This window comes from Alternaria postmessia (genome assembly GCF_024291825.1).
Source record: "Alternaria postmessia strain BMP 2775 chromosome Unknown scaffold_31, whole genome shotgun sequence".
NCBI classification, from domain to species: Eukaryota; Fungi; Ascomycota; class Dothideomycetes; order Pleosporales; family Pleosporaceae; genus Alternaria; species Alternaria postmessia.
The window spans coordinates 1-24,980 of record NW_026260104.1 but is presented as its reverse complement, the minus strand read 5'-3'; the positions used below and the strand labels follow the sequence as shown (position 1 = coordinate 24,980).

Sequence of the window (24,980 nt, the reverse complement as noted above, 5' to 3'; positions counted from 1 at the left end):
AAAGACGAAAAAATGTCCGTCATCCAAGGCATACATGTCGAAAGACACTGGATATCTTTTGCATACGACTAAAGCTCAACTGATAATACACTGTTGTCTAGTCATCACCGTTTCTCAAGAAACCCCGGCTAGCATGCGGCCTCCTCTCCATCTTCTTCCCGAACCTAACGCCAGGCTTCCCGCGTGTCTTCTCCACTTCACGACCCTTTAACCAGTGTTCGCGTACATTCTTTGTATTCCTGTTGACCTTGGGCGGTAGCACCCTGTTCTGCTGGGCCAACACCGCTACACTGAGCTTGCCCTTCTTTACATCCTTCGCCGGCTTGTCAACACGCTCGAGGAACTTGATATGATGGTTGAGCTTCTCCTTCCTGAGCTCTTCTTCGGTCTTTCCGCGACGCTCGGGCGGCGGTGTGGGAGGACGTTGGTCGTCGATGGTTTCGAGGAGGGATGTGGGTAGTAGACCATTGGTTATATCGATGTCCATGCGCGACATGGGCTCAGACTCTTCATCGTCCGAGTCGGCAATGGTCTTTGCTTCCCTGGCAGTCTTCTTTGCTAGTTTCTTTGCCTTCTTCTCCTCACGCTCGCGCTTTGCAGCTTGTTGGGCGGCGATGAGCTCTTCGCGCGCTTGTCGCTTGGCCCGTTCTTTTTCTTGCTGGGCTTTTTGTGCACGATCGGCTTCGGCTTGCACAGCTTGTGCCTTGGAACTTGCAGCGGCTGTTGTGACTACCTCAGGTGCTTCGTCGTCCGAGTCGCTAGCTTCGTCTTCATCCACTTGATTCATTTGGATAGTAGGCTCTTCGTGTCGCTTATCGCTCTGCTCGTTCACGACGAGCGACTCTTGCGCTTCTGCAAGCTCCTCACTACCAAAGCGCTTGTGCGCCTTCTTGGGTTGTGCAGAAGGAAGAACGTGATCTTGCGAGGGTATCGGAGCAGCGTTACTTTCGTATGAGGACGTTGGGATCTCGTCGGGGAACTTGGATGGTGTTTCTGCGACCTTCTTGGGGCGCCCCTTGCCCTTCTTCGCTGACGTCGATGCGGGTGTCTGACGAGTTGCCGTCTTAGCCTTCGGTGTAGGTGATCCTTCAGGCTGCTGTTTGAATGTTGTAGCCGGTGTCGCATATACAGAGCCAGAGCCAGAGCCAGGCTGCTGTGCGGGTGTGTAGAAAGACGGGTTTTGTGAAGTTGCTGGGGCCTCGTCTTTGCTCTCCCCAAAGCTGTCTGTGGCCGTAGAGTCGTCCAGTGACTTCCTGCTGACTACAACGTGAGGGCTGGATCGACGTCCGAGTGGTGCAAGGTCATCCTTTTTTGGTGTCTGGGGGTTTTCTGTTGCAGACGCGTTGATGGTGACGGTGTCAGAGGTGTTGTCTGCAGACTCTTGCGAAGGCGCGTCCGCCTCAGACGCCTTTTTAGTAGTTCTCTTCTTGGACGAGGGTGTAGACGCAGACTTCCGCTGCCTCTTTGCTTGTGTCGGTGTTTCTAGTGACTCGAGTTCTCGCTTTCCTGCTGCTTTCCTCGTCGAGCTGCGTGGTGTTGGTGTCGGCGTCGGCGCGCCTGGCGTTTCCGTTCCGCCTCGTGTAGTGACCATTGCGACTCTGTTTCTATGGGCTTGGATGCGTTGTGTACGAACCGCGATTGTGCTCGTCGTTCCTGGGTTGTGGATCGTTCGCGACATGCAAAAAGATTCTGGCGTGCCAAGATTTCGCGGTCATTGCGGACCTCCGAGGCTAACGGCGGCCACCATATGGTGGACTCAATCTCCCACCACACAACTCTATCGACTGGACACAGAGTCACCATGGCGGCTTCCCGAATAGCCTTACGCTCAGCCAGAGCAATTGCGAGGTTGGAACCTTGCATCATGTGTCAATCGCATCAACTCGCTCTGGCCATTCGTCGCAATGCCACGAGATATCCAACATCTTCGTGCGACTTTGCAACAAGCATGCGAGTCCAGAACTATGCTACCAAGCAAAGAATTGACGCTCCGAGGTTGCGCGCTGATGTCGATGCACGCGGTCGACTTGGCTTCTACACTTTGACGAAGCATGAAGGAATACACAAAATAGAGCCTCGTACTGCCATGAGCATCTATGATGATTTCGTTGCGCATAAGAACACCATGCCCCACGGCAAAAACGTCTTGCGCATAGTGAACAGTGGGTGTTATCCCCATACGTACACTCGTAGATGTTACTAACACAAGCAGAATACAACGTGCCGCTGAACGATGTAGCGTCTCTTGCAATCGTCACTTTCAAGATACCTGATATTGGCGATGCGGCGAAAAGAGCTCAATTGCCTCCAAGTCAACACAAGAATACCGCTGGACTGCTGCTTCAGGGATGTGCGCAAAGTGGAGACCCTCTAGCGATAACACACATCCTGACCGCCGTCTATCTTGGCGGCTCAGGCCATAGTTCTGCTCAAGAGATCACGAGACTATTTCCAAAGCAAGAAATAGCCCAGTATCGTCTGTCTCTCGACGCGATCGACCTACAGTCCCTGGAAAAGGATCCTGGCTTGGTTCTGGAAATCTCAACTCTACGAGGACTCTTCCTGGAGCAAGCAGGACAAAAGCAGGAAGCTAAGAAAGCATATCAACAAGTCATCACAACTGCAGCTCTCAAATATCAGCCTGGACAATCAGCGCATGCAATGAAATTGCCTCTCATAGCACCATGGAATGCGCTTGGCTATCTTCTCAAAGCAGACAAAGACCCCAAAGTACAAGCAGAAGCCAAGTTTTACTTTCAAAAGGGCGCTCTTGAAGGCGATGATCCACTGTCATACTATGAGCTTGCAGCGTTTGAGCCGAGGACAAGTCAGAAGTGGTTGCAATATACCAGCAAAGCAGCAGCATCCGGCCATGAACAAGCAATACTAAATCTTACCGACTTCTACCAAGAAGTGGCGACAGTAGAACCTACTATTTTGAAGAGCGACAGCATACGAAAAGCGCTCAACTGGGTGCTAAGCTGGAGACAAGGCAGTACTGCTGCGTTGGCGCGAGAGTGGCAACAAGTCGCGTCTGTCATCGGCCACAAACCTTCAATGTTGCAGCTTGCGGATTACTATGACTCCATCGGTAACAACGAACGAGCCAGGAGATATTTGCATCAGATAATTGAGACTCCGAACACGACCAATCAGAAAGAAGGGTCGTCGCAGCTCCTGCAAGTCGCGAGGAAGCGACTTGCTGGATTCCGGTAACACCGTATCCTAGCTCAATCTTAATATATGTCTAGGGGCATAGATATGCATGTAGAAATACCTCTTGGTCATATTCTCTACAAAACGACTATCTCGGATCTACACCGAACTACCCCGCCTCGGCAGATGAGATACTGGCCTTCCTTATCCGGCACTCTGATAGTGGCCACACCATTTGATGACTGTTTGAAGACTTATATCATTGCTGGCTTTCCCAGTACCTATTGAATATGAGTCTCGAAACCTACTGTCACGTTGCATAAATTTCAACGCTCAGAATCAACACCGATCGCCCAAACCTATCATATCGGCAATTGCCGCGACCATGTCTTCTACAATACCAACAGAACCACACCGCAAAGCCTTGATAGGCTCGCCTTCGAACTTTTGGTCACACTCTTCCAAAAATGGGTTTGATCTCACCCATCCGTCAGTACATTCGTCGCCAGTTACTGGTCCTACACATATCATACAGACATCAACTGAACCCATTACGATCGATCCGTCAAAGTCCGCCCTTATCATTATTGATATGCAAAACTTCTTTCTCTCCGAAGCCTTTGGTCGCGACCAGAAAGGTCCGGGACACGCTGCTTGTGAACAGTTGGCCGCACATGCCATACCAGCGGCGCGGAAAGCCGGCATCAGAGTAATATGGGTGAACTGGGGGCTTACGGAAGAGGAAGTCGAAGAAATGCCACCAGCAGTGAAGCGCGCTTTTGGTTTCTTTTCCATCCCCGCAGACGTCGACTTCAAAGCTGAGGACGCTTTCGGGCATCACGAAGAGAGTATCAGCGTGGATCGTCATGGCAAGGAAAATCAGTCCTTCTACCGTGGAATTGGGGCAGACTGCGGGACTCTCAAGTTTCCGGATGGCAAAACTGTAGAGGGAGGTAAACTACTCATGCGCGATTCCTGGAACGCTGCACTCCAACCTCCACTCGACGCCATGTTCGATGAAGGCAGCAAGTTAGAGAGTAAACCCGATGTCTGGATACATAAGAACAGAATGAGTGGAATGTGGGGTTCAACGACGCCTCTCAAAGAGTTTTTGGATAAAGAGGGCATTAGAACGTTATTCTTTACTGGTGTCAACACGGATCAGGTAAGCTGTGCCTGTACGGAACGCATATGAGGCATATACTGACTGCGTATCTTCACATCTGCAGTGTGTAGGAGGTACATTGACGGATGCGTTTAGCAATGGATATGATTGTGTACTTCTAGGTGATGGCTGCGGGACTACGACGCCAGAATACGCGCAACAATGTTGGGAGTACAACGCCGCTAGAACTTTCGGGTTTTGTGCGAGTTGTAAGCAGTTTGCCGAGGGGGTAACTGGTTCTTGAACATATACTCGATGTTTTCTCATTGGTAACAACTCCGAGAAAGGGCGCTTTTGTCTGCACAGCTGGTGCAAGGTCCGCAGTGCGCAACATGTTGAGAATGGTGTCTTTGAATGTTCGTGACTCGTGAATCGCTGCTCGTTGATACAATTGAGGGGGCCGTCAGAGGTTACTACCAACAACGTGCGAGAATGATCTGCAAGCATCATGATGAGAATGTGAAGCACGAAGTAGCGAGTTGTATGAACGACACTGTGGTTGTCCTCCATGTATTCTAGATGTAGTTCGCGTGCGCCACCATATGACGACGATCTCCGCCAAGGCCGACGCGGACATCGGAAAAAGCCTCGGCTAAGCATCGCGAACTCAAGGACGAGCTCCGATGCTATCCCCCACCCTGGTTCTTCTACATCATCACCTGTGATACCCCAGAACATTGCGCTGCCAGGTGTTGAAGAGGCAAAACACACACAATGTCAGGATTGAGGATATTAGTTCCCGTTAAGCGGGTCATTGACTATGCGGTACGTTCATTGACCCGACTTTTAGACATGACGCTCGAGTGTTCAGCTTGGGTGTCTGAAAGATGGTGTTCGAATACGAGATGCTCAAGACGATGAGCACACAAGCCCCCGTGCCGGCTAGTATGCTGACACCATGAAAAGGTCAAGCCCCGCGTAAACCGCGCCCAAACCGCCGTAGAAACCGCAAACGTAAAACATTCAATGAACCCCTTCGACGAACTCTCCATCGAAGAAGCAGTCCGCATGCGCGAAAAGAAGGCCCACCATGCAAACGCCCCCAACGTAGAAGAGATTGTCGCTTTCTCTGCGGGAGTTCCCAAGTCTCAAGATATTCTCCGCACAGCCATGGCCATGGGCGCAGACCGAGGCATACACGTAGTTGTAGAAGAAAAGGACGCCCTGGAACCCCTTGGTGTCGCGAAGCTTCTGCGAAAAGTAGTAGATGAGCAAAAGAGCAATTTGGTCATCCTAGGGAAACAAGCCATTGACGACGATGCCGGCCAAACAGGACAAATGCTCGCAGGCCTGCTGAACTGGCCCCAAGCAACCCAAGCGTCCAAAGTCACAATCAACGACCAAACCGTCGAGGTAGTACAAGAAGTCGATGGTGGTGTTCAAACTATCAAGGCCAAGCTGCCCATGGTCATCACTACGGATCTGCGCCTCAACGAACCCCGGTATGCCAGTTTACCCAACATTATGAAGGCGAAGAAGAAGAAGCTGGACAAGAAGAGTCTGAGCGACTACGGGCTGGACACTGAGATCAGGTTGAAGACGGTCAAGGTTACCGAGCCACCGCCACGGAAGGGTGGTGTCAAGGTTGAAGATGTAGACGGTATGATCAGCAAACTCAAGGAATTGGGTGCCTTGTGAGAAGTCCGAATATTCAAAAACGATACGAAAAGAGACAAGATACAATCCAAAAAAAAAAACACAATCCGAACAGTATTCGAGGCACGACCCCGAGCCACTCGGCCCTATGATCATGTCATCATCCACTTCCAGTTCTACATACCTCTTTCCCCTATGTCTCTCATCCTGACCATCGCTATCGCTAGTCGGCACAAACTCAATCTAAATACACTCCTCCACCCCTTTGCTTTCCTCCTCCCTCTCCCTTACATACCTCACGACTTCCTCTAAATCATCCTTTGCAACAACTAAGTATCCCAAGCCCCTGTGCAACCTGTCTAGCTCATCTAATTCCGACTGACTAAGCCCCTGGCTTCTCATCTTCATCGAGAGGATACCAATTCTTTTCGAGACCTCCAGGCGAGACAAACGGGCTTTCTCGCGCCATGACACGTCATACATATTTTCGTGTTCAAGATTGACACGGATGATCTCATACCAGTGGGACGTCGTGGCTTGCGATGTTGACCCGTCAAAGTTCGTCTGGGTTGACTTGATGCGGCAGAATGCTGTTAAGTTCCCGTCTAGAGAAGTTTCCAACGTCACTCGTACTTTCTGCTTATCGCCATTTTCCTCCGCTGTACGTTGCTCATGTGCATTATTGTTATCCAGTAAGCTGTTTGTCAACTTCTCTGCAGCGGCTTCTAGCGTATTGCACCAGCCGACGATTTCGATGTCTTGTTGAACATCGTGTTCGAGCTCGACCTCCCACTCTTCTCCGAGCCTAGTCCCGGAAGTTATGACGCGAACATCGGTGTATTTATGATTGCCATGGTCGTGGCTGGTGAAGCGAGCATGGAGGTTGGACAATTCGGTAACAACGCGAAAACAGGGTTTATCTTTTGGGTTTGTAAGGAGTAATTGGGAATGAATGACGAGGTAGACGGAGTTGGGAGGCATAGTGAACAGCCGTCTCGCTTTCTCCATAGAGACTTTGAGCTCCCATTACCGTGATCTCTGCTTTTTTGAGCTCGTCTATATGCTTCCTAGCTTCTTCCATCCGGTGCTGCAGAGCGACCTCTTTGATATGGCTGTGACCAGCGATACGAACGTCCTCTTCACAAGACGTGCTATGGACTAGCTTGGTCTTCCATCGTGAGCCATCTGCAGCTTCTAGTTCTACCACCTCGTATGTGCTCCCTGACTCTTCGGGCTGGAGGAAAGCATTGTTCTGTGCCGTCTTCTCCGTCCAGCTAAATTTGGGTTTTTTGAATTTCCCACCGTTTTGTTTCTGCTGAGCAGTGCGAAGGTGGAGCTGGCATCTAACAACTATGTAGATGATGTTAGTAGCCATTGTTTTGCAAAGTTGAAAGAAGATTTAAAGAAGATTCAAAGAAGCGATTCTGCGTGGCTCATAGGAGATTTCATATTCAACGTTAGCTATCAACGAACCCGCTGATGCTGGTCGCGTGGGTAAGCCACACTCATGAGAATGCCCAAGCTCACGAGGACTGTGCAGCAAAGAAGCTCAAGAAGCTTCCCGTGGTGAGACCACCAACTAGCGACAATGACATAAAGCTCCCTGCTGCCTCAAGTTCTTCCGGCTCAACCCACTCTGCGAAACCCATCATGCAGTTGCTCCCCAAGTAGCCGTTTGTTATGCCAAAGAGTAACTGCAAAACGAACAAGTAAAAGAAATCGGAGTTGATAGCGGCGCCCCTTCCACCGATATTACAGAGAAAGTACAAGGGTATGAAGAATACTCGCGCAATAGACAAGAAGAATAGGAGTCGCGGGCGATGCGTAAGACGTAGGGCAGGCAGAGCGGGTCCTACTCGGCCCATAAGGTCACCAAGGTTCCAGAAGAAGAAGCCTAGAGGTATGAAAGTCGCCGGCTGAAAAAGACGAGGTGCAGTTGAAGGGTCGCGCACGCTCAGCACTTGTGGCGTGAAGACTGGGAAGAACATGGTGATTGTGAAAGTGAGAAAGACGGCGCCAGCGAGCCAAAAGAGCTTCCTGAGCAATCTCGTTAGTGGTATGCTCTTGCGCTCGCTGTGAGCCGGGTCGTATTCTGGTCCTTCATTGAGTGAGGCGTGCGACAAGCGCTGCTTGGAGCTAGCCCGGGAAAGGAGGTAGAAGAATGCTACCAGGGTTGCAGCAGAAACAGCAGTAGCGGTTAGGAAGTAGATGAAAGCAGATGTGCTTGACTCTTGCGGTGCTCCATGGGCGTGGTGCTTTTTGGGCACGGGTAGGACGGATATGATCTGGGTAATGGAAGGCAGGACGCCAGCGATGCCCTGGCCAGACATGATTCCTTGTGTATACTCTTCTCTTCCGAATCCCGATACGTATGCAAAGACACCGTTCTGACAGAGCCCCGTCGCTAGACTAGCGCTTAAGACCATGAGCATGAGGAAGGCGAAGTAGACACCAACGGATATGTTCAAGAAGAACTTTGTGGATATAGCGAGCAAGGTGAAGACAACGGCGTTCAGGGCGAGGGATGCGATGATACGCTTGGGGTAGTTGGCACGGGCCTGGAGCTTGGTCAAGACCATCATGGAGCCTAGGTTGCCTACGGTGGAGACGCATAGAATGGAAGACTGGAAGTTGCGGAGCAGATTATCGCTGGACTCGAAGCGTCGCTGGAAGTACGGGGCTGCTGCCAGGAACATGTTCCTAGTGCAGTCAGTATCATGTACGCTGTGATGTCTGGGTTACCAACCAAGCCCATAGCATAGAGACGCCCAGCAGCGTGAAGACGGCATAGTCGGTCCATGAGAATGCGTGTTCCTCTGCTTCGATGTGCTCGCCATCTGGCCGCTCAGAGCCCCCCTGTAGCGGTTCATACGCGGCTGACGAGTTCTCGCGCTCGAATATCTGCCGCACCCGATCCATGATAGCAGGCGTCGTCGCGTTTGAGGTGTGCTCGGGGATGTATTGCGGAATTGCGGATATAACGGTGCACGTCTACAAGCAAGGGACGTCTTTAAGAGCGATAGTAGGACTGTACGGGTGAGCACAGGCAGACATGTTCAAGCCGTGTGGGTACAGGTAAGACTCATGATCATATCGCGTGGGTGAGCTCGAGGCGTGACACGCGGGTGTAGATCGCGCTAGTGCACTGGGGCTCTGCGCGGCTTCTGGAATGCTTTGATGTCACCTCCCCGCGCTGCCCCTCCGATTCGCTGGACCCGTTCACCACCAGGATATCTATACGAAATATCGATCCAGGCTTGGACTACTCATTTGCTATCACGTCTTTCTCCACTACCGCCACAATGTCGTCACAACAACTTCCACCCAACACAATCTCTATCAAACGAAAGCGCACCGATACCCCCGTCGACTCCCTTAGGATCGAGCACGGCGAAAAGGAAATCAAACGGCAGAGGAGTAGCAACTTCGCATACAGGCGTCTCACAAAGCCGGGCGACGACGTCCAACAGGTATCATCAGCACCGCCAACACCGACGCTCGCCCGACGATTTCGCCTCGACCCCGTTTCAAGAATTGGTGCAAAACGGCATTTCGTGGAAGAACAAGAAGTCACCAAGAAGGAAGATATACCGACAGGTGGACAAGTGCAAGCACCAGTACCAGAAGCTTTACCAGAGCGACCACGAAAGCGACCAGGCGCAGGCAGCGCACTCCACCACTCAGCGAAGCCTTCCATACACCGGAAACCCCCTGTCACCGAACCCTCAGAAAATGATGTCCGCAACCTGGAGGCTCTGTCAAAAGAGGTAGAAAAAGTAGACAACCTCGAGATTCCTATCCCCTCTCCTTCAAAACACAAGCCCAAAGCTCCAGCAAAACGCTTTGCAGAACGACATCCAGACAAGGCTGCAGCTCTCGCTGCCCAAGACAATTCGACCGTCGATGGCGATGCAATGGACATTGATAGCGAATACGTATACGACCATTACGTCCGCGAACCCGTTCTACCAGACGCCCCTGCACCAACAGGCACAGTCGGTCTCTTGGTCATCAGCGAAGAGGACGCAGACTGGTGGGATAACGAAGAGACTAGCGACCGAGAATTTGATACCGACGATGAAGATGAGAATGCTGAAGATTACTACGCCAATGACTATCCCGAAGATGAGATGAGCGACGACGATGAGTTTGATCGGAATTTGTATCAGTCCAAATATCGTCATGGAAGTGACGACGAAGAGTACAACATTGAAGACGACGATGACAATGCGCTAGGAAGTGGCGAGGACGAGGATGATTTGCACTTCAAGATGACGGTACCAAAACCACAGAGAGCGGGATATTGGGGTGTGCAAGGCGAGTCGTAGTCTTTCTGTCTCGGAGTAATTATAACTGCTCTCGCAGTGTATGGGTCATCCTATTCTCTTGTTGCCTTTCAAACTTTTCATAGTCTCAATCTCGGCAGACCACGGCTTCACGACGAATCATGAGAATTATACGGAATCCAAGTGATAAAATCACATTACCATTGTCTACTCTAGACGGTCTCCTAGTGAACGTAAAAACAAAGAGGGTATCATGTCAAACTCCCAACCCCAGATAGTAATACAGTAACCAAAACCCAAGAAACCTTTCCTGACCCATACAAGGATCATCATGTAATCGTCATATCCCATCCGTGAGCGTGACTACATCTGTACTCCGTCAAACCTCCAGCCATAGTTGGGAGAAAAAGAAAAACGGTTAGTTAACTCTGCTGGCCGTCTGATTCGTGGTCCTTGCCCCTGTACAAGAGCGCCTTTCGTAGCATATCCTCCTAGGGAACATCGGCGTCCGTATTCGTAATCTCCTCCTTAATCTTAGGACAAGGTGTTTGGTGCGACTCATCCTCCTAGGTAGCGCCAACACTCGCCATGCTGCCCTTCCGTTGTTGTCCAGGACCTGGTAGTTGACCGGGCAGTATTTGCCGAGGCCCACCAGCACCAATAGCGCTTGGTCTCCTGCTTCCTGCTCCGCTGTCCAGACCAGTGCTCAGTGGTGCACCGAATCCAGCGCTTTGTGGGAAGTGCTCGTTGGTTGCGCTAAGTGGTGCGCCCATCATGCCGAGAGCCATGCCACGACCGGTACTCATGTTGTCACCGCCTGAAAACATGGATCCACCTCCGCCTGGAGGTGCGCCAAGCGCTGAGCGGATCATGCCTTTCATGCGGATGTATTGGTACTTCGAGCGTTGCGAGGTATGCGTGTACGTTGCCATGGGTCGCGGTCGGTGTCGGGCGAGGGCAGCCATTATAGAATCTTTTTCTTCGTCCGAATCGACAGCGCCTGATGGCTCGAGATCTTCCGGAAGGGGCGCGTTTGCGTCGATAAGAGATCCTGAAATGCGTCAGCACACGATATACGGCAGCAAGAGACAGTGTAATACGTACGTTGGATCTTAGCCTGGTTCTTCTTCTGATACTGCGCCAGCAACATGTCGTACGGCAGACTTCGTCCTGGGACAGCCCGCTTGAGACCCATGCTGTGGCTCTTACAGGTCAGACTTCTTGCACAGTATCCACCGTTTGGTAGAGAAACACCACACTGCCTCTCGACATCGACCGGGCCCTTGGGCTTTGCTCCCTTCTGCTTGGGTTCATCCTTCTTCTTTTTCTTAGCGTTAGGTGCTTTCTCTGCATCTCCATCAAGCTTCCGCTTCTTGCCCTTCTTTGCGCCATCGCCGTCTATCGAAGCACCCTTGATGGCTGACTTGCGTGATTTGCCACCCTCGTCGTCTTCGCCTTTCTCTTTCCTAAGAGCTGCGTCTTTAGCCTCCTTGGCCTCTTTCTTCTTCTTGAGCTTCTCTTGCTTCTTGTTCAAGCAGTCGCGAATGTGTGCAGCCGAAGATGCACGGAGGACAGGTCGACGACAGTGCTTGCACTGTATTGTGTCTACCTTGTCGTCTAGGGGCAGGCCGCTGGGAAAACCAGCTATAGTTTTCTCGTCAAGAGGGTTGATTACTGGCGAAGTAGTCGATGGTGCGGTCGCTTTGTTCTCGACATCTAGTAACATGTCAGATAATCCCATAGACTCATGCGCATGTACGCATACAGCGCGTTATGGCAGACGTACTTGTCGCATCGCTTTCTTTCCAATTCCCAGGGATCGATGGCTTCGGGACCGGCTTCTTGATCTTCAACTTGATTCTTGGTTTCTCCGATTTGACGACATCTTTTACTGCGCTTGTTTCCAGTAGGCTAGAGCTCCCTCCGAACTCTGTGGCTGAAGATGCTGCGGTACGTTAGTCCCGTTCGTAGCGGAGCCGGGGAGGGGTGCGGAGTTGAGCTCACCCTTTCGCGCGCCATTCGTAGCCATGTTGGCAGCTCTATGAAGCCTGCGGAATGCTTCGGCGTGCCTCTGATCCCTTCAAGGGATCTTTCTAGGTGCGGTGCAAATGTTCCAGATGCGGAAATGTCTCTTGTTGATGGGATGCGACGGGTCTGGAGGCATGCGCCGCTGATGGGCTCCGGTCGCGTGAAGCTGCCGCGCATCGCGTACTAACCCGAAATGGCCAACCGGTCAGCTGCAATCAATCAAACATCAACAGTCCGTGAACTGAAGTAAAGCATGGATTGCAATGGTAAGACTGATAAAACTGTACGATTCCCAGTGATGTCGAACACTAATTATCTCGTATGATGATTATGTATCGTGCACAAACACGTCTTCGTCACTTCGTCTCAAGGTTAGCTTTCACCATGTTCTCAGGCATCGCGTTGCACGCGATAGTTATATTGAAACTTTTTTTTTGGCATTTTCAACTGTATTAACAATACGCTTATAATACATGCTAAGTGCTACACATTTACTCAAGATGCTCCTGCTGGAAACAGCATTTGGATATCAAGTTCGGCAAATCGCCAAACACGGACACTCACAAAGGACCGGCCGCAGTCAGTTATTTGGGATTCTGCTGAATCAAACCTCCCAGCGAGCCACCTCGCCGCAGTGACAGTCGGCTACGCACCTCTGCGAACGCCTGGAAATGCACGATATGTACTTTGAGTGCCTATGCTCATGGTATCGAAACTCCGTAAATCGCCAAAATATGCTGAATCATCATTCGTGAATATGCTCCGGTATCTCAACTCTTCTCTGTAGCTCCTCTGAGCTGGCGAGCTTTTGAGGCATTGCTGCTCCGTAAGCTCATATGTAGTGATCTGTGGCCGTGGTTTAGAGCAAGCCGGTGGTCGTCTCCGTTATGCTTCGCCTCTTGTGTGAGCTTGTGGCACCAAGAGACTGCGTTAGCGTCCTCGGCCCTTAGCCTTGGTTGCCTTCACTGTCTTCGCCTTGCCCTTCTTCGGTGGTTCGTACTCTTCGACATGGTTATGTCCGAACTCCTCACGCATGATGCTGTTGGTCCAGAGCAAGCAGCGATCCCTGGGAACATCCTTATCGGCGTTGGTCTTATTGCGTGTCGACACTCGAGTCTTGTTGTCATCCTCTTCCTCTTCCTGGGGCTTGTTGGAGTCTTCTAGGTGCTTCCGCATCTTGAGCATGTACTCAGCGATACGGTCACGGAACGCTTGTAGCTCCTTACGCAAAACACGCTCTCGGTGACCTCGCTCGTCGAGCCACACAAGCAGCTTGTCGATGTCTTCTGGATCGTCGTAGTATGCCCACTGGTTGGAGTTCGATAGGTGGGTCGGGCCTTCTTCTCGCTCTTTGCGCTGCGGAACAGTGTAGCCAAAACGCTGCATATCTTGGGAGAGGGCAGGCTCTTCTAGGTTCGGTCCAAGTTCATGTTCGCTCGGTCCTTGTACCCAGATGCGACCATTGGCATATCCGTATTCGGCAGTAGAGCTGTTAGGAACACCGCCGAAGGGCATGCCGTTGTGCTCGAACCAGTAGTACTTGTTCAAGAACCGGTCCTTGCCAAGAATCTTGCTACGGTGTACCAGAGTCTCGCGCAGATCATCGTCGAGTTCATTGATGTTGTCCTCGCAATCTTTGAGTTCATCCTTCTTCTTCTCGATCGCCTGCAGTAGCTTCTCCCACTCCTTCTGCTTCTTGGTCTTCTCTGCTTCCGCCTTAGCCTTCTTGGCTTTCTCTTTACGAGCCTCCTCAGCAGCTGCCTTGCGCTTGTTCTTATTAGCTGGGCGGGTCCTGCCCTTCGATGCTGTCAGCTCGTCGCCACCGTTTGTTTCAGCATCTGCTTCCTTGGAAGCATCATTGACACTATTCATAGACACATCAGCATCTTCGGTCATCTTGGTATTCGTAGGCGAGGCGGGTGTGTTTGCTGGAAGATGAATCTTGCGCTCCAAGTCCAACTTGAATAGCTCATCGGCCAGCTCCTTACGTTTGCGTTGATACTCAATCTTTTCCTTGCGCAGGCGTGTCATCTCCTGAGCGGCAGCAACAAGCTGATCGCGGAAGTTCTCAGTGACGACAGTCAAGCTTAGAATCATTTCAAGTGCCGAGATGCGTAGGTTCACATCGAGCGTAGTGTAGTTACTGGCAATGGTGGCCATGGTAGGCTCCTCCTCAGGTGGGCACAGCTCAGCAAGAACTTCATCGCAAGCTTCCTTTCTAGCAGAGTCGAATGATAGGCGATAAAGGATTGCGACAACAATTGCTTGCCATCCTCCATCAGCGAAATTGCGAATCTTACACTGCTCAACCCAGTCGAAGTCAGTGACGAACTCCTCAGCCTTGTGGAGTTCCTTTGGAGGCTCAGGCGTTGGTGTGCGTGGCTTGACCACAAGTTGCGCTGCGCCCGACTTCCTCAAGCTACTACGAGTAGTTCGAATTGGCGGTTCAGGCTCAGGGGTAGGCGTTGACTCCTCACTCGACTCTTCGTCTGACGAATCTTCATCGGCTAGGTTGGGTAGGCTGGTCTGAATCTTACCAGAGCCGTTGACGATCTGCTTTAGAATTGCACAATGCATTTCTACAAACAACTCACACTCGACAGTCTCATGCGTGAATCGCATAGCATCAACAAAGTCATCGAAAGTGAACGAGTCTAGCATGTAGATGGTGTCGTGAACGTTGAGAGTCTCCCAAATACAGAGTAATGGGCCGATACTCTTCATCAAGATACCCGTCTTTTTCTGTTCTGCAGGCGGCTCAACTCCTTCGGGTACGTCGTCGGAGAAGAACTTAAGCGGCGGCCGGTTGACCTGAAGACGAGGTTGCTTGATCTCTAAATCTTCGCATGGATATTTAATATACTCCACTGGACGGGGCGGCGGAGGTGCCTGTTGAGGCTGCGGAACATTTGTCGGACGAGGACCTTGATGGTGATTGAAGCTGGTCTGGAACGGAAAGTTGATGGGCGGGCCATGACCATGGGGAGGCATCTGCATTAATTGCGCAGCAAGGTGAGGCTGCAGCTGAGCCAAGATGTGTGGTGGCGGCTGAACATTCGCAATCGGCGGAGGTCCACTATTGTAAATTGGAGGACCGTTGATAAAATATGCCGGGCGATTAGTAGCATTAGCAGCTGCCCATGGAGGCATGACGCCTTGCTGCTGCGCATAGGGTGGAGGGCCGCTGGCCGAGAAGTTGACAAAGGCTGGCTGACCTTGCCCAGGTGGCAAAGGCTGTCTGTGACCATTCATATGTGAGCCATGACCGTTTGGTAGCTGCTGTGGATATTGCTGTTGAACAGGTTGGGTCACACCGTTCGGTACAGCATTCGCAGCCCGCTTAGCGGCTAGTAGAGCGTCTCTAGTCTTCTTGTCAGGAAGTTTGGTTGGGATGTCGTATCGCTTTGCTAAACTGTCCTTGACCATCCATGGCGCACCGATCCACGACTCGCGCTTGAGCGCGTTGCGCAGAAAAGCTTTCAAGATGAGCTTGGAGTAGGTTTTTCGATCCCGCTGAAGTTCCGAGGCCTTGTATTTGGTGACAGTTTCACCCCCGTCTTCCATAGTGACAACGTAGGTGTAAGAACGGATGCTATCGTCCATCGATTGACCAGTAAACATGCTGTGTAATCGGCTATTGTCTGTGATTTCAGTGATCTTGCCGAAGCGGCGTGAGTGATCGCCTTCGACGGAAACCCGATCGCCTAACATGAACTGTTCCTTGAAATGCTACAATAACATGTCAGTATGGCATTCTCGTGTGAAGATTCGAATCCGCTTTGTGAACATACATCGTAGACATCATTTACTATATAAGTGATTAGCAAGATTCATGGACTAAGCAAAACGGGATTGACCTACCCAAATCATCCATCCGATGATGATCTTGGAACTGGACATAGTGAAGAACAGGAGACCTCAAGCCATCTGGGAAAATGCTGTTGATCTCCTTGGTGGCTTCCGTCTGCACGGATGTTACCTCCTCATCGGCCTTGACGAGTATTGACGTAGAGCCTACCTCGCTCTCCTGGGCCTCGAAATACGTGTAGCCTGAATGGCCAGTGGCCTGGCATGTGAAGCTCCGTTGCTGATAAAAGTCATATCTATTCTTCATCAGATATGTCCTCATGCCTGACGTCATTCGATATGTTTTCTTACCGCTCAAGGAACCGCTCATAGTCTGTGAAGACCTCTCCAGTCTGTTCGATATGCCACACCTATCCAGCAACTTTAGCAAATACGTTCTGTGGTTCGGCACAGTATGTGGCGTACCTCAGTGCTGTCGTCGAGGTTCTTGGGTAGGGATTCGTGTTTGACAGGCTTGCGCTTGTAGAGAACCTGGAGCCTTCTTAGTATATGTTCGTGTATAGACCGCGACCCGACACATACCATTTTGGCTCGTACCCTAGCTCATGTAGCCTTCTTGGTGTTTGCTGTACCGCGTCGCAAACTTCGGAAGTGTCGCGACGATCCAAACGCGCCGAATACCTTCTCTAGAGGTACTTTGAGAGAAGAGACGGGGGCAATGGCCCCTCCGTAGGCGTCAGGGCGAAGACCTGTCTTTACGCGCCAGACAAAGGTCTCTCGAAATTGTCGTCGCAGTCTTCGGTGGTCCGAGTAGCGTTCCGAGACGCGTCTGTCGGTTCCGAAAGCGCGTCTAAGCGACTTGCAAGTAAGTTCGTGGATGTCGAGGGCGTGATAGTTGCGAAGGTGGAAGGTAGGGTGGAGAGAATTAGTCGAAGAGTAGTCAATGGGGGAGAAAAGCGAGCGGAGGGTAGTAGAAGATGCCCGTAGTCCCTTGGCACTAGATACCATACTTGATCCGGCAAGGACTGCGTTCGCACCCTACCACCTACGCATCAAAGCTACGCACCCCACTACCATCAAAATATCAACGTGTTTGGACTCTCTGGAACCCTCAAAACGAGTTCTTTCAGACTGCGATACGTATGCATCGTTTTGTTTTGCTGTGATGACCCTTTTGTTTTATCAAGATCAAGTGAAGGTTGGCCATGAGAAGCCCATGCCTTGAGCCACCCCGAGCAAACCCTTGGGGCAGCCTGACCCACTTGCTCAGACACAGCAAGTCACCAACTTTACCCCCACCTCGAGCCGCACCCCAGAGGCCGTGATTTCAGGTACAGATTCAGGCATCAGTCACGATATCTTTGCAATATCAAGTCTGCTCCGAGGTATTTGTTTGGCCTCTACTTCTGACTGATGTTGTCCTGTCTCTCCTTTGCTAAATAGCAGTCAAGCATACGATCCGACTTGATTCTCCGAAGTATCCGCTATGCTCCTGAGCGTGATCTGGCAATCACAATTCAGTTACTTTCCACATACCATCATCCAATTCTGTGCCATTGCACATGAGACGAAAGCTAAGTCAACGACAAGATAACATCGCAGGCATGATAGCCTTTAGTGAGAGGTCGTTGACCTGAAATAATAGGAGTTGGAAGAGCTGTGTTGGAGGTATAGTTGAGATGAGTATATCTACAAGTCGAAGTACACTACCAAAAAGCCGACCCAGCTGCCTACCACACCAACTGCTGAGTACGAACTCGTAAACATGAGCGGCAGGAACTCGTATCGAGAGCCAAACACTATCCCGTGAACCAAGGAGCAGTATGCAATCAGTGGAATTGAAAGAGCGATATAGAGGAGAGAGAAGCGATCAAGCAAGAAGATTCTGGGTTTGGGTGAACTGTGGCATGTCAGTGTATGATCGAACAAGACTAGACGGCACCTACGCAGGAGCTAGCCTATCGAACGCGATAAGGAAGAGTACAAGCCAGAAGATAGTGTAGACTGTCTTCACAGGAAACTCAGCTGCCGTGTACAGTAGAGGAAAAAGCGATACGTGACCGGCGACAGCTAGGGGCCGGAAAGCGCCGAAGTATCTGCGATCCTGGAGTGCTATCAGACTGAATGGGATTATGACGAGCAGGATCGCCTTCTCATGAACATGCCAGCCGAACAAGAAAGATGCATAGCCGCAAAGTGTCACAGCACCTATAAAGGCCTCCCAGGTGGGTTTGTATAGGAGGCGGAGGAGAACAGGCTGAGGGAGGTTAGTGCAATCAATCTCCTGCTCCGCAAGTATACGTACTATCTGTGTGCCAAGTGTAAGAAGAAAGCAGATCAAAGGGCTAATATCTGGTAGCACCGCGAAGGACGTGTCCCCAACAAGACCTCGAGTGACACTGTTCACTGCCTCTTGATCAACGCGTAACCCAAGGCGCGGGGCAACTGCATGTGTTAGCTCGATACACCAAGATGGTGGAGTTTTGCATACGGTAAATCAAAACTCGATCAGAGAACGAATACATCGCCCAGACATTTGGCGCCCAGTACGCATGACATAGACCCCGCGAGAATGGGAACAAGCGACTGAACACTTGCGGTATTTGCTCCCATATCGCGAATGGACCGAACGCGGCTGCGAAGACAGCAACGATACCTACTCCCAACTTGACGCAGTTGAAGAACCGAATAGTAAAGTATGGGAAGGACGACCGCTGCCCTAAGCAGTAAGCGCGCAAAAGGTAAACGAAGTAAGCAGGTGCGAGGTACAAGTATATGTGCTTGAGGCACAGCAAAGCTGCAAAGAGCAGACCAGACAATAAGAGTGTCGAGTTGTTCCGGGCCAGGACCATAGACAGTATAAGAATGCCGTAGAGGAAGCCATTGTACTGAAAGTGGATGTGGTCGATGATTAGGAGTCCTGGAGACAGCAAGACGGAGAGTGCAGCGGCATGGGCCGTCACCTTGGACTTTGATGTCTTCACGTAGCTGGTAAGCATTTAGCAATGGCAATATCATGCAGGGTGGCATATAAGTACAGATGCAAAGCGTATACCAAGACAAGCTCGGTAACGATGACTGTAGTACGCTGAAAGTACATAGTCTGCCAGCTGTCATATCCCAGATCTTTGACGTTTAGTAGACCCGGATCGACATACGCAGCGGCTTGAGACATAAGCCACTCAAAGTAGGCGAAAAAGGGCGGATAGTCTAGAGTCCATTCTGAGGTTCTCTGTGGACAGGGTTAGACTGAACTACTTGACTGGTGTTGATGGCCTGGGTGTCTGACTTCATAGTACCACTGTTTAATGGGCAGGGAATGCGTTAGAGCGAGCCAGTTGCGATGAACTTCGAAGTCGGTCGACTTGCTGCCGGATATGGTCAGCATGGACGAAGGATCAAACATGGACTTTATGCAAGTAAACGTACTAAGCAGGAAATAGCAGCACCTTGAGCGCTGTAGCCACAACAGCGCACTGCGCAATGGACGGATACAGTTCTGCCATGGGAGAATTGACAGCGGGTGGATGCACGATCGTCGGAAAGCACAGATTGACCAGTCGCTCGTAGTTCGGCGTCACGTGCTCGCTTAGAATCGATCCCTGTACCCAGGTCGCTAAAGCGTCTGCGTATGGCATGTACAGAACGCGTCAAACGGACGCGCAAACGTCATTCCAGAAGTCAGCAAACTCAGGGGTTGGCAGGCATGACACACGTGGAGGTTTCGCATAATCACGTTTGACATTTGATACCCATAATGGGGAGGGCTCCATGTTTGTTGCACACACGGCGACGGTGCACGGTAGTATACCGCCGGAAGCAGACCATGTGGAAACGTTATGTATCTATCGATTGCTGAGACGAGGCGATGGGCAGGCTGGCACTAAGGGCCATCCTTACGTCTGGAACTGGAGCCGCCGCAATACGATCTGGACCCTTTCGTGTTCGCCCGACAAAGGAAAAAGGGACCCGTGTTAAGAGCAGCACTATCAGGCGGCTCATCTAGTCAGGGACGGAGTGTGCATATCTGCAATTACCCGTCGTCGGCATCCGCTGGATGGCTCCGAGCTGCACCGCCGGTAGCACAACACCCTCTTCGCCAGGCACTGGGGCGCGTCGCTGCACGAAATACCACGCCGCCTCGCACAGGCATCTACGGGTCCAGAGAACTGCAGGGCAGCGGTTGGTGTCGACGGTGGTTTGCACGATTCAGACGTGGTCTGCGCGTTTAAAATAAGCGGTGCGCTAGCTGTCCGCTTTGGGCTGCCTCATTTGCGCCTGCCTCCTAATGTGCCCTGCTAGTTAGCATTTCTCACCGACCTCTTTCTTCGTTCCTCCACTCCGACTTCAGGTCGCATCCCTCTTCTTCGATCCCCTTCGTTCATTACCTCCTCTTCTCCCCGCATCGAGGCTCCCGGCAAAGCTTGCTTCTTTGCACTTCATTCTTATTGTTCGCTCTTTTAGTGCACGCATCCTCAAACAAGCCACGCGAGTTTGTTCTTCGGCAACTCTGGCACACTGCATTTAATTGCGTCCCCGCTGCGTTCACTATTCAAGCCCGCGACAGTACCCTTTTGGACGTCTGTACCTGGATCATTTGGGCTGCAATTGCCTGTGTTGGGAGCCTGTCTTGTATTGTTAGACCTGCAAACAACCCGTTGCCATTGTGTTTTTGCATGTACGTCTCCGCAACCATGTCTTTTGCACTGTGAGATGGGACTAACACTTCCAGACCGCTCTACATCTTGTAATACAGCAGCATCTTCGCAAGCCTAGCGACCACCCTGCAACCGGTTGCAACTTCACCTTCTGCAGTACATATTTCGCCGTCCGGTCCAACGAGTCCCGGACGCAATAATACACCTTCACCACGGCGGTTCTATCTCACAGCGCGCGGGACAGCTTCAGTCTGCCCCCGCATCTTCTCGGTATGCAGCAACACGAGGGCGCCCCCAACGCTCCTAGCGGGCCCCGTCTCCAGTCGAGCTTCCACAGGCAGATGAACGGCGGTGGCCACCACGGCTTTTCCCACGGCGCCTTTGCGACCAACCAGCCCGGCTATGGCGACCGACACCCGGAGAGGGCAAACAACATGTCCATCAACACTGGAAGACTCAACCCGGGCAACCAGAACGGCAACGACTTGCAAACCCCAGGCACCGGCTTCGACATGAACTTCACTCCTCTGCTTCCGTCCCAGCTGCTTCTTGGTAGCCCCTTCCAGCCAGGCTCGCCCTCCGCTTTCGCTTCCCCGCAGTTCCAGAACTTTGCACAGTTCGCCGGTCAGAACCAATCGCAGCAGCAGAACCACCAGTCCAACCATGTTGGCAGCCCCTTGCAACAGCCTCTCTCACCGCAGCTTTACCAGAACATGGTGTCTCCCACCAGCGGTTTCTTCGGTGGTCCGCAGTCGCCTACCGGAGGTTTCCCTGGTTACGGCGCGCAGGGTCTTGGTGGGCTCGGCTCCTCCATGCCGATCGCGCCTGGTCTCGTCTCCGGAACTAGCAGGACCGTATACTTGGGCAACATTCCTCCTGAGACTTCCGCAGAGGAGATCCTTGGCCACGTACGCAGTGGCCAAATCGAGTCCGTCAGGCTTCTGCCAGACAAGAACTGCGCCTTCATCTCCTTCCTCGACAGCAGCTCCGCCACCCACTTCCACTCTGACGCAATCCTCAAAAAGCTATCAATCAGAGGCCAGGATATTAAGATTGGATGGGGAAAACCGTCGCAGGTTCCCACATCTGTGGCCTTGGCAGTACAGCAGTCGGGCGCTTCCCGCAACGTATACCTGGGCAACTTGTCCGAGGATGTTTCAGAGGATGAACTTCGTGAAGACCTCAGCAAATTTGGCCCCATCGACACTGTCAAGATCGTCCGGGAGAAGGCTATCGGTTTCGTTCACTTTTTGTCAATTGGCAATGCCATCAAGGCTGTTTCTCAGCTTCCCCAAGAGCCCAAGTGGCAGGCTCCCAGGCGCGTCTACTATGGCAAGGACCGATGCGCATACGTTTCCAAGACCCAGCAACAGAACGCTGCGCAATACCTTGGCATCGCTCCCGGATACGCCCATGTTCTGAACGGTGCCGACCGCGATATGATCTCCAATGCGCTTGCTCAGCAATCCGTAGCTGCTGCCGCTGTCGCGACGTCTGCTGGAGGAGTCAACAACTTGGGTAACCGAACAGTGTACCTTGGGAACATCCACCCGGAGACTACCATCGAAGAGATCTGCAACGTTGTTCGTGGTGGTCTCCTTCATCACATTAGGTACATCCCGGACAAGCATATCTGCTTCGTTACTTTCATCGACCCAACATCGGCCGCATCGTTTTATGCCCTCAGCAACCTGCAGGGACTGATGATCCATAACCGTCGCTTGAAGATTGGTTGGGGTAAACACTCTGGTGCTCTCCCCCCGGCGATTGCCCTTGCTGTCAGTGGTGGTGCTTCCCGTAATGTATACATTGGCAACCTGGATGAGTCCTGGACAGAGGACCGTCTGAGGCAGGATTTCTCCGAGTATGGCGAAATTGAGCTGGTCAACACTCTGCGTGAGAAGAGCTGTGCATTTGTCAACTTCACCAACATTGCCAATGCTATCAAGGCAATCGAAGCGATCCGTGGTCGTGATGAATACAAGCGATTCAAGGTCAACTTCGGAAAGGACCGATGCGGTAACCCTCCCCGCCAGATGAACAGCCAGCAGGCTCAGGCCCAGCAAGCTGGTAGCGACGGCCTTCAGTCACCATCGCCGATCAACGGACTACACCCTAACCGTGCTGGTGCCTCAGTCTCGCCGACTGGCTCTGGCGCCCCAGGCTCTGGCCAAAGCACCAACGGACAGTTTCCCTCTGTTCAAGCACCTGCTTCAGGTAACATCATGAACTCTGGCAACAACAATCCCCTCATGATGTACCTGCAAGCTCAGCAACAGCAGCAGCAGCAACAACAGGTTGAGGCTAGCATGCAACAACAACAGCAGCAGAATCAGCAGCAACAGCAGCAGCAATCGTTCCAGTCGCCGCAAGCTGCATTCTACGGCGCTGACTTGAACACCCCTCAGCCACACCACTCTCACAGCTCCCATCAGAGCACCTCGAGCTTCAGCCTGATTAACGGTACCTCAGCTGGTGGCTCTGGTACTACTACTGTTGGTGGTCTCCTTGCGCCCTCGAACCTCAACTCTCGTGGTCAACACTCCCGTGCCGTCAGCCTTCCTGCTTTCACTCAAGGTCCCTTCAACCACTCTATGCAGCAAACTCAAGCACCCCAGCAGGGTTCCTTTGGCAGCCTGAGCTCCGGCATCGGTGGCTTTGGCAGTGGTAACGGTGGTTACGGTCTTGCCATCCAGGGTGACGGTGGTCTTCCTGGCTGGGCCGAAGAGGAGGTCGGTGCGCAGTAAGCGTATCGTAGATGTTGTGTATCTTCTTCATTGTCCGATACTTTCCACTCATCTACTGGTTGGTTGTTACTACTACCTTCATCTTCGAACAAATTTTCTTTTGCATATGTCCGGTCTGGGGTTTATGGCGCGCAGCTGATCCAGCTTTAGGGATCGATTCTCAACTATGTGTTGTAATCTGAATGTGCGCGAAACGTTGCCTTAATACTTGACCTTACCACCTTCGCTTTCTTCTCTTTCTTCATTCGCTTTTTCTTTTTACGTTGTTGTAGTTTAGATACCTGTAGGGATACCTAGGGAATTGGTAGGAGGGAATGAGACTAGACGGTCTTACGAGTGTCTGGGTAGGGTAGGCCTGGCATAGTCTGTCGAACTGTAAAGCTATCCATTGTCCACGTCTACTTGCATGTGTCACGATTTGATTTCACGTTGCGACTGACCCTCAGTCTGTATCTTAATGCATTGGGTATCTGGTAATAAATGAGATAAAAACGAGATTGCGTCGACATGCTCAACCGCGCATGCGTAGAGCTTCACACCAAATGCGCACTATTGCCTCCTGCTCCCGACCCTTATTGTTTGTTGTAACTGGAGCCATCACGAGTTCCCTAACCTCTGACCGGCCCAGATCGCGCCCATCTTTGATCGTACTCCAGCAGTCACGTACTAGAGTCTGCGCATATTCGATATCGACTTCTTCTTCATCCACATCCATTGCTGTACCGTTTCCCATTGTGTCGTAACCTGAGTTCATGCTGTTGTCTGCATCCTCAGCGCCCGTTGGTGTGCTGATGCAGACCACGATACCCGGCGAAGACACAGCGCCTGATTGCGGTCCTTCGCGTGTTGCTCGTAGTTCCCCAATCTGTATCGTACATAAACCTGCAATATAAGACGTCCCTTCGCGCACAGCGAGTATATGTCTCGGCGTCCACAGAGCGGAGCATTGGTACCGCAGTATCGAAGCATGCGCATCTTGTTGTCGCAGCGGTATCGACGTGATCGTTTCTTGTTGCGCTAGCGGTTGCGCGAAGACATATGTGCGGTTAGGCGAAAGGCTCGAGAGATGGAGGAGGTGCTGGTATGAATGTGTATATGGCTTGGGTTTACCGTCTGCGCCCGTAGGCGACTGGTAGCCTGGAGGTATGGTATCGCGAAATGCACGGTAGGAGAGCGACCATGGTGTTTGCTGACGCGTGGCGTTTTGGAAGCTGGTCTCGATGCCTTGAATGAGGGTGTTCACGGTGGAAAGGGAGGCGTCGATGTTCGTAGACGGATTAGAAACGAAGTACAGCCTGCCATGTTAGCTCCAGCATGTGCGAAGAATTATGGTGAGTGAAAAGGTTACCCGCTATATTTCATATTGTCTATTCGGTGGAGGTAGGCTGTCACAGCTGGCTGGAGTAGGAGAGCTAAGCTAGCTGACCGGGATGTTGATCACCCGGGGATGTTGATCACTCACAAATCTCAGCACTCCCACACAAAACACGTGTTATCTCTCCACGTACTCAACCAAAATGGGCGACCGTGAAGCAGC

General features: G+C 51.7%; 10 protein-coding genes across 10 annotated transcripts; 5 read left to right on the top strand and 5 right to left on the bottom strand.

Annotated features, from left to right (window-relative positions):
- Positions 1-97: 97 nt before the first annotated feature.
- Positions 98-1,591, bottom strand: J4E82_005684 (uncharacterized protein; the record flags this gene model as incomplete). Its single annotated transcript, XM_051731945.1, has 1 exon — positions 98-1,591. One exon carries the CDS (start codon positions 1,589-1,591, stop codon positions 98-100), a length of 1,494 nt encoding a protein of 497 aa, XP_051588194.1.
- Positions 1,592-1,948: 357 nt separating this feature from the next.
- Positions 1,949-3,216, top strand: J4E82_005683 (uncharacterized protein; the record flags this gene model as incomplete). Its single annotated transcript, XM_051731944.1, has 2 exons — positions 1,949-2,162; positions 2,213-3,216. 2 exons carry the CDS (start codon positions 1,949-1,951, stop codon positions 3,214-3,216), a joined length of 1,218 nt encoding a protein of 405 aa, XP_051588193.1.
- A 325-nt stretch (positions 3,217-3,541) lies between these two features.
- On the top strand, positions 3,542-4,565 carry J4E82_005682 (uncharacterized protein; the record flags this gene model as incomplete). Its single annotated transcript, XM_051731943.1, has 2 exons — positions 3,542-4,321; positions 4,386-4,565. 2 exons carry the CDS (start codon positions 3,542-3,544, stop codon positions 4,563-4,565), a joined length of 960 nt encoding a protein of 319 aa, XP_051588192.1.
- A 470-nt stretch (positions 4,566-5,035) lies between these two features.
- J4E82_005681 (uncharacterized protein) lies at positions 5,036-5,959 on the top strand (the record flags this gene model as incomplete). Its single annotated transcript, XM_051731942.1, has 2 exons — positions 5,036-5,086; positions 5,228-5,959. 2 exons carry the CDS (start codon positions 5,036-5,038, stop codon positions 5,957-5,959), a joined length of 783 nt encoding a protein of 260 aa, XP_051588191.1.
- Positions 5,960-6,833: 874 nt separating this feature from the next.
- Positions 6,834-8,836, bottom strand: J4E82_005680 (uncharacterized protein; the record flags this gene model as incomplete). Its single annotated transcript, XM_051731941.1, has 3 exons — positions 6,834-7,260; positions 7,445-8,617; positions 8,664-8,836. The coding sequence occupies 3 exons, from the start codon at positions 8,834-8,836 to the stop codon at positions 6,834-6,836; spliced, it is 1,773 nt and encodes a 590-aa protein (XP_051588190.1).
- Positions 8,837-9,219: 383 nt separating this feature from the next.
- Positions 9,220-10,245, top strand: J4E82_005679 (uncharacterized protein; the record flags this gene model as incomplete). The annotated part of the gene is made up of 1 exon (XM_051731940.1): positions 9,220-10,245. One exon carries the CDS (start codon positions 9,220-9,222, stop codon positions 10,243-10,245), a length of 1,026 nt encoding a protein of 341 aa, XP_051588189.1.
- Positions 10,246-10,769: 524 nt separating this feature from the next.
- On the bottom strand, positions 10,770-12,232 carry J4E82_005678 (uncharacterized protein; the record flags this gene model as incomplete). Its single annotated transcript, XM_051731939.1, has 4 exons — positions 10,770-11,254; positions 11,308-11,919; positions 11,990-12,148; positions 12,208-12,232. The coding sequence occupies 4 exons, from the start codon at positions 12,230-12,232 to the stop codon at positions 10,770-10,772; spliced, it is 1,281 nt and encodes a 426-aa protein (XP_051588188.1).
- Positions 12,233-13,161: 929 nt separating this feature from the next.
- Positions 13,162-19,544, bottom strand: J4E82_005677 (uncharacterized protein; the record flags this gene model as incomplete). The annotated part of the gene is made up of 12 exons (XM_051731938.1): positions 13,162-15,960; positions 16,023-16,039; positions 16,093-16,334; positions 16,390-16,448; positions 16,504-16,569; positions 17,851-17,938; positions 17,985-18,295; positions 18,344-18,483; positions 18,530-19,026; positions 19,077-19,270; positions 19,328-19,406; positions 19,468-19,544. 12 exons carry the CDS (start codon positions 19,542-19,544, stop codon positions 13,162-13,164), a joined length of 4,569 nt encoding a protein of 1,522 aa, XP_051588187.1.
- A 1,424-nt stretch (positions 19,545-20,968) lies between these two features.
- On the top strand, positions 20,969-23,443 carry J4E82_005676 (uncharacterized protein; the record flags this gene model as incomplete). Its single annotated transcript, XM_051731937.1, has 1 exon — positions 20,969-23,443. The coding sequence occupies one exon, from the start codon at positions 20,969-20,971 to the stop codon at positions 23,441-23,443; it is 2,475 nt and encodes an 824-aa protein (XP_051588186.1).
- A 511-nt stretch (positions 23,444-23,954) lies between these two features.
- J4E82_005675 (uncharacterized protein) lies at positions 23,955-24,738 on the bottom strand (the record flags this gene model as incomplete). Its single annotated transcript, XM_051731936.1, has 1 exon — positions 23,955-24,738. A coding segment is annotated over one exon (784 nt), but the record flags the coding sequence as incomplete, so codon positions are not given.
- Between the last annotated feature and the right edge of the window lie 242 nt (positions 24,739-24,980).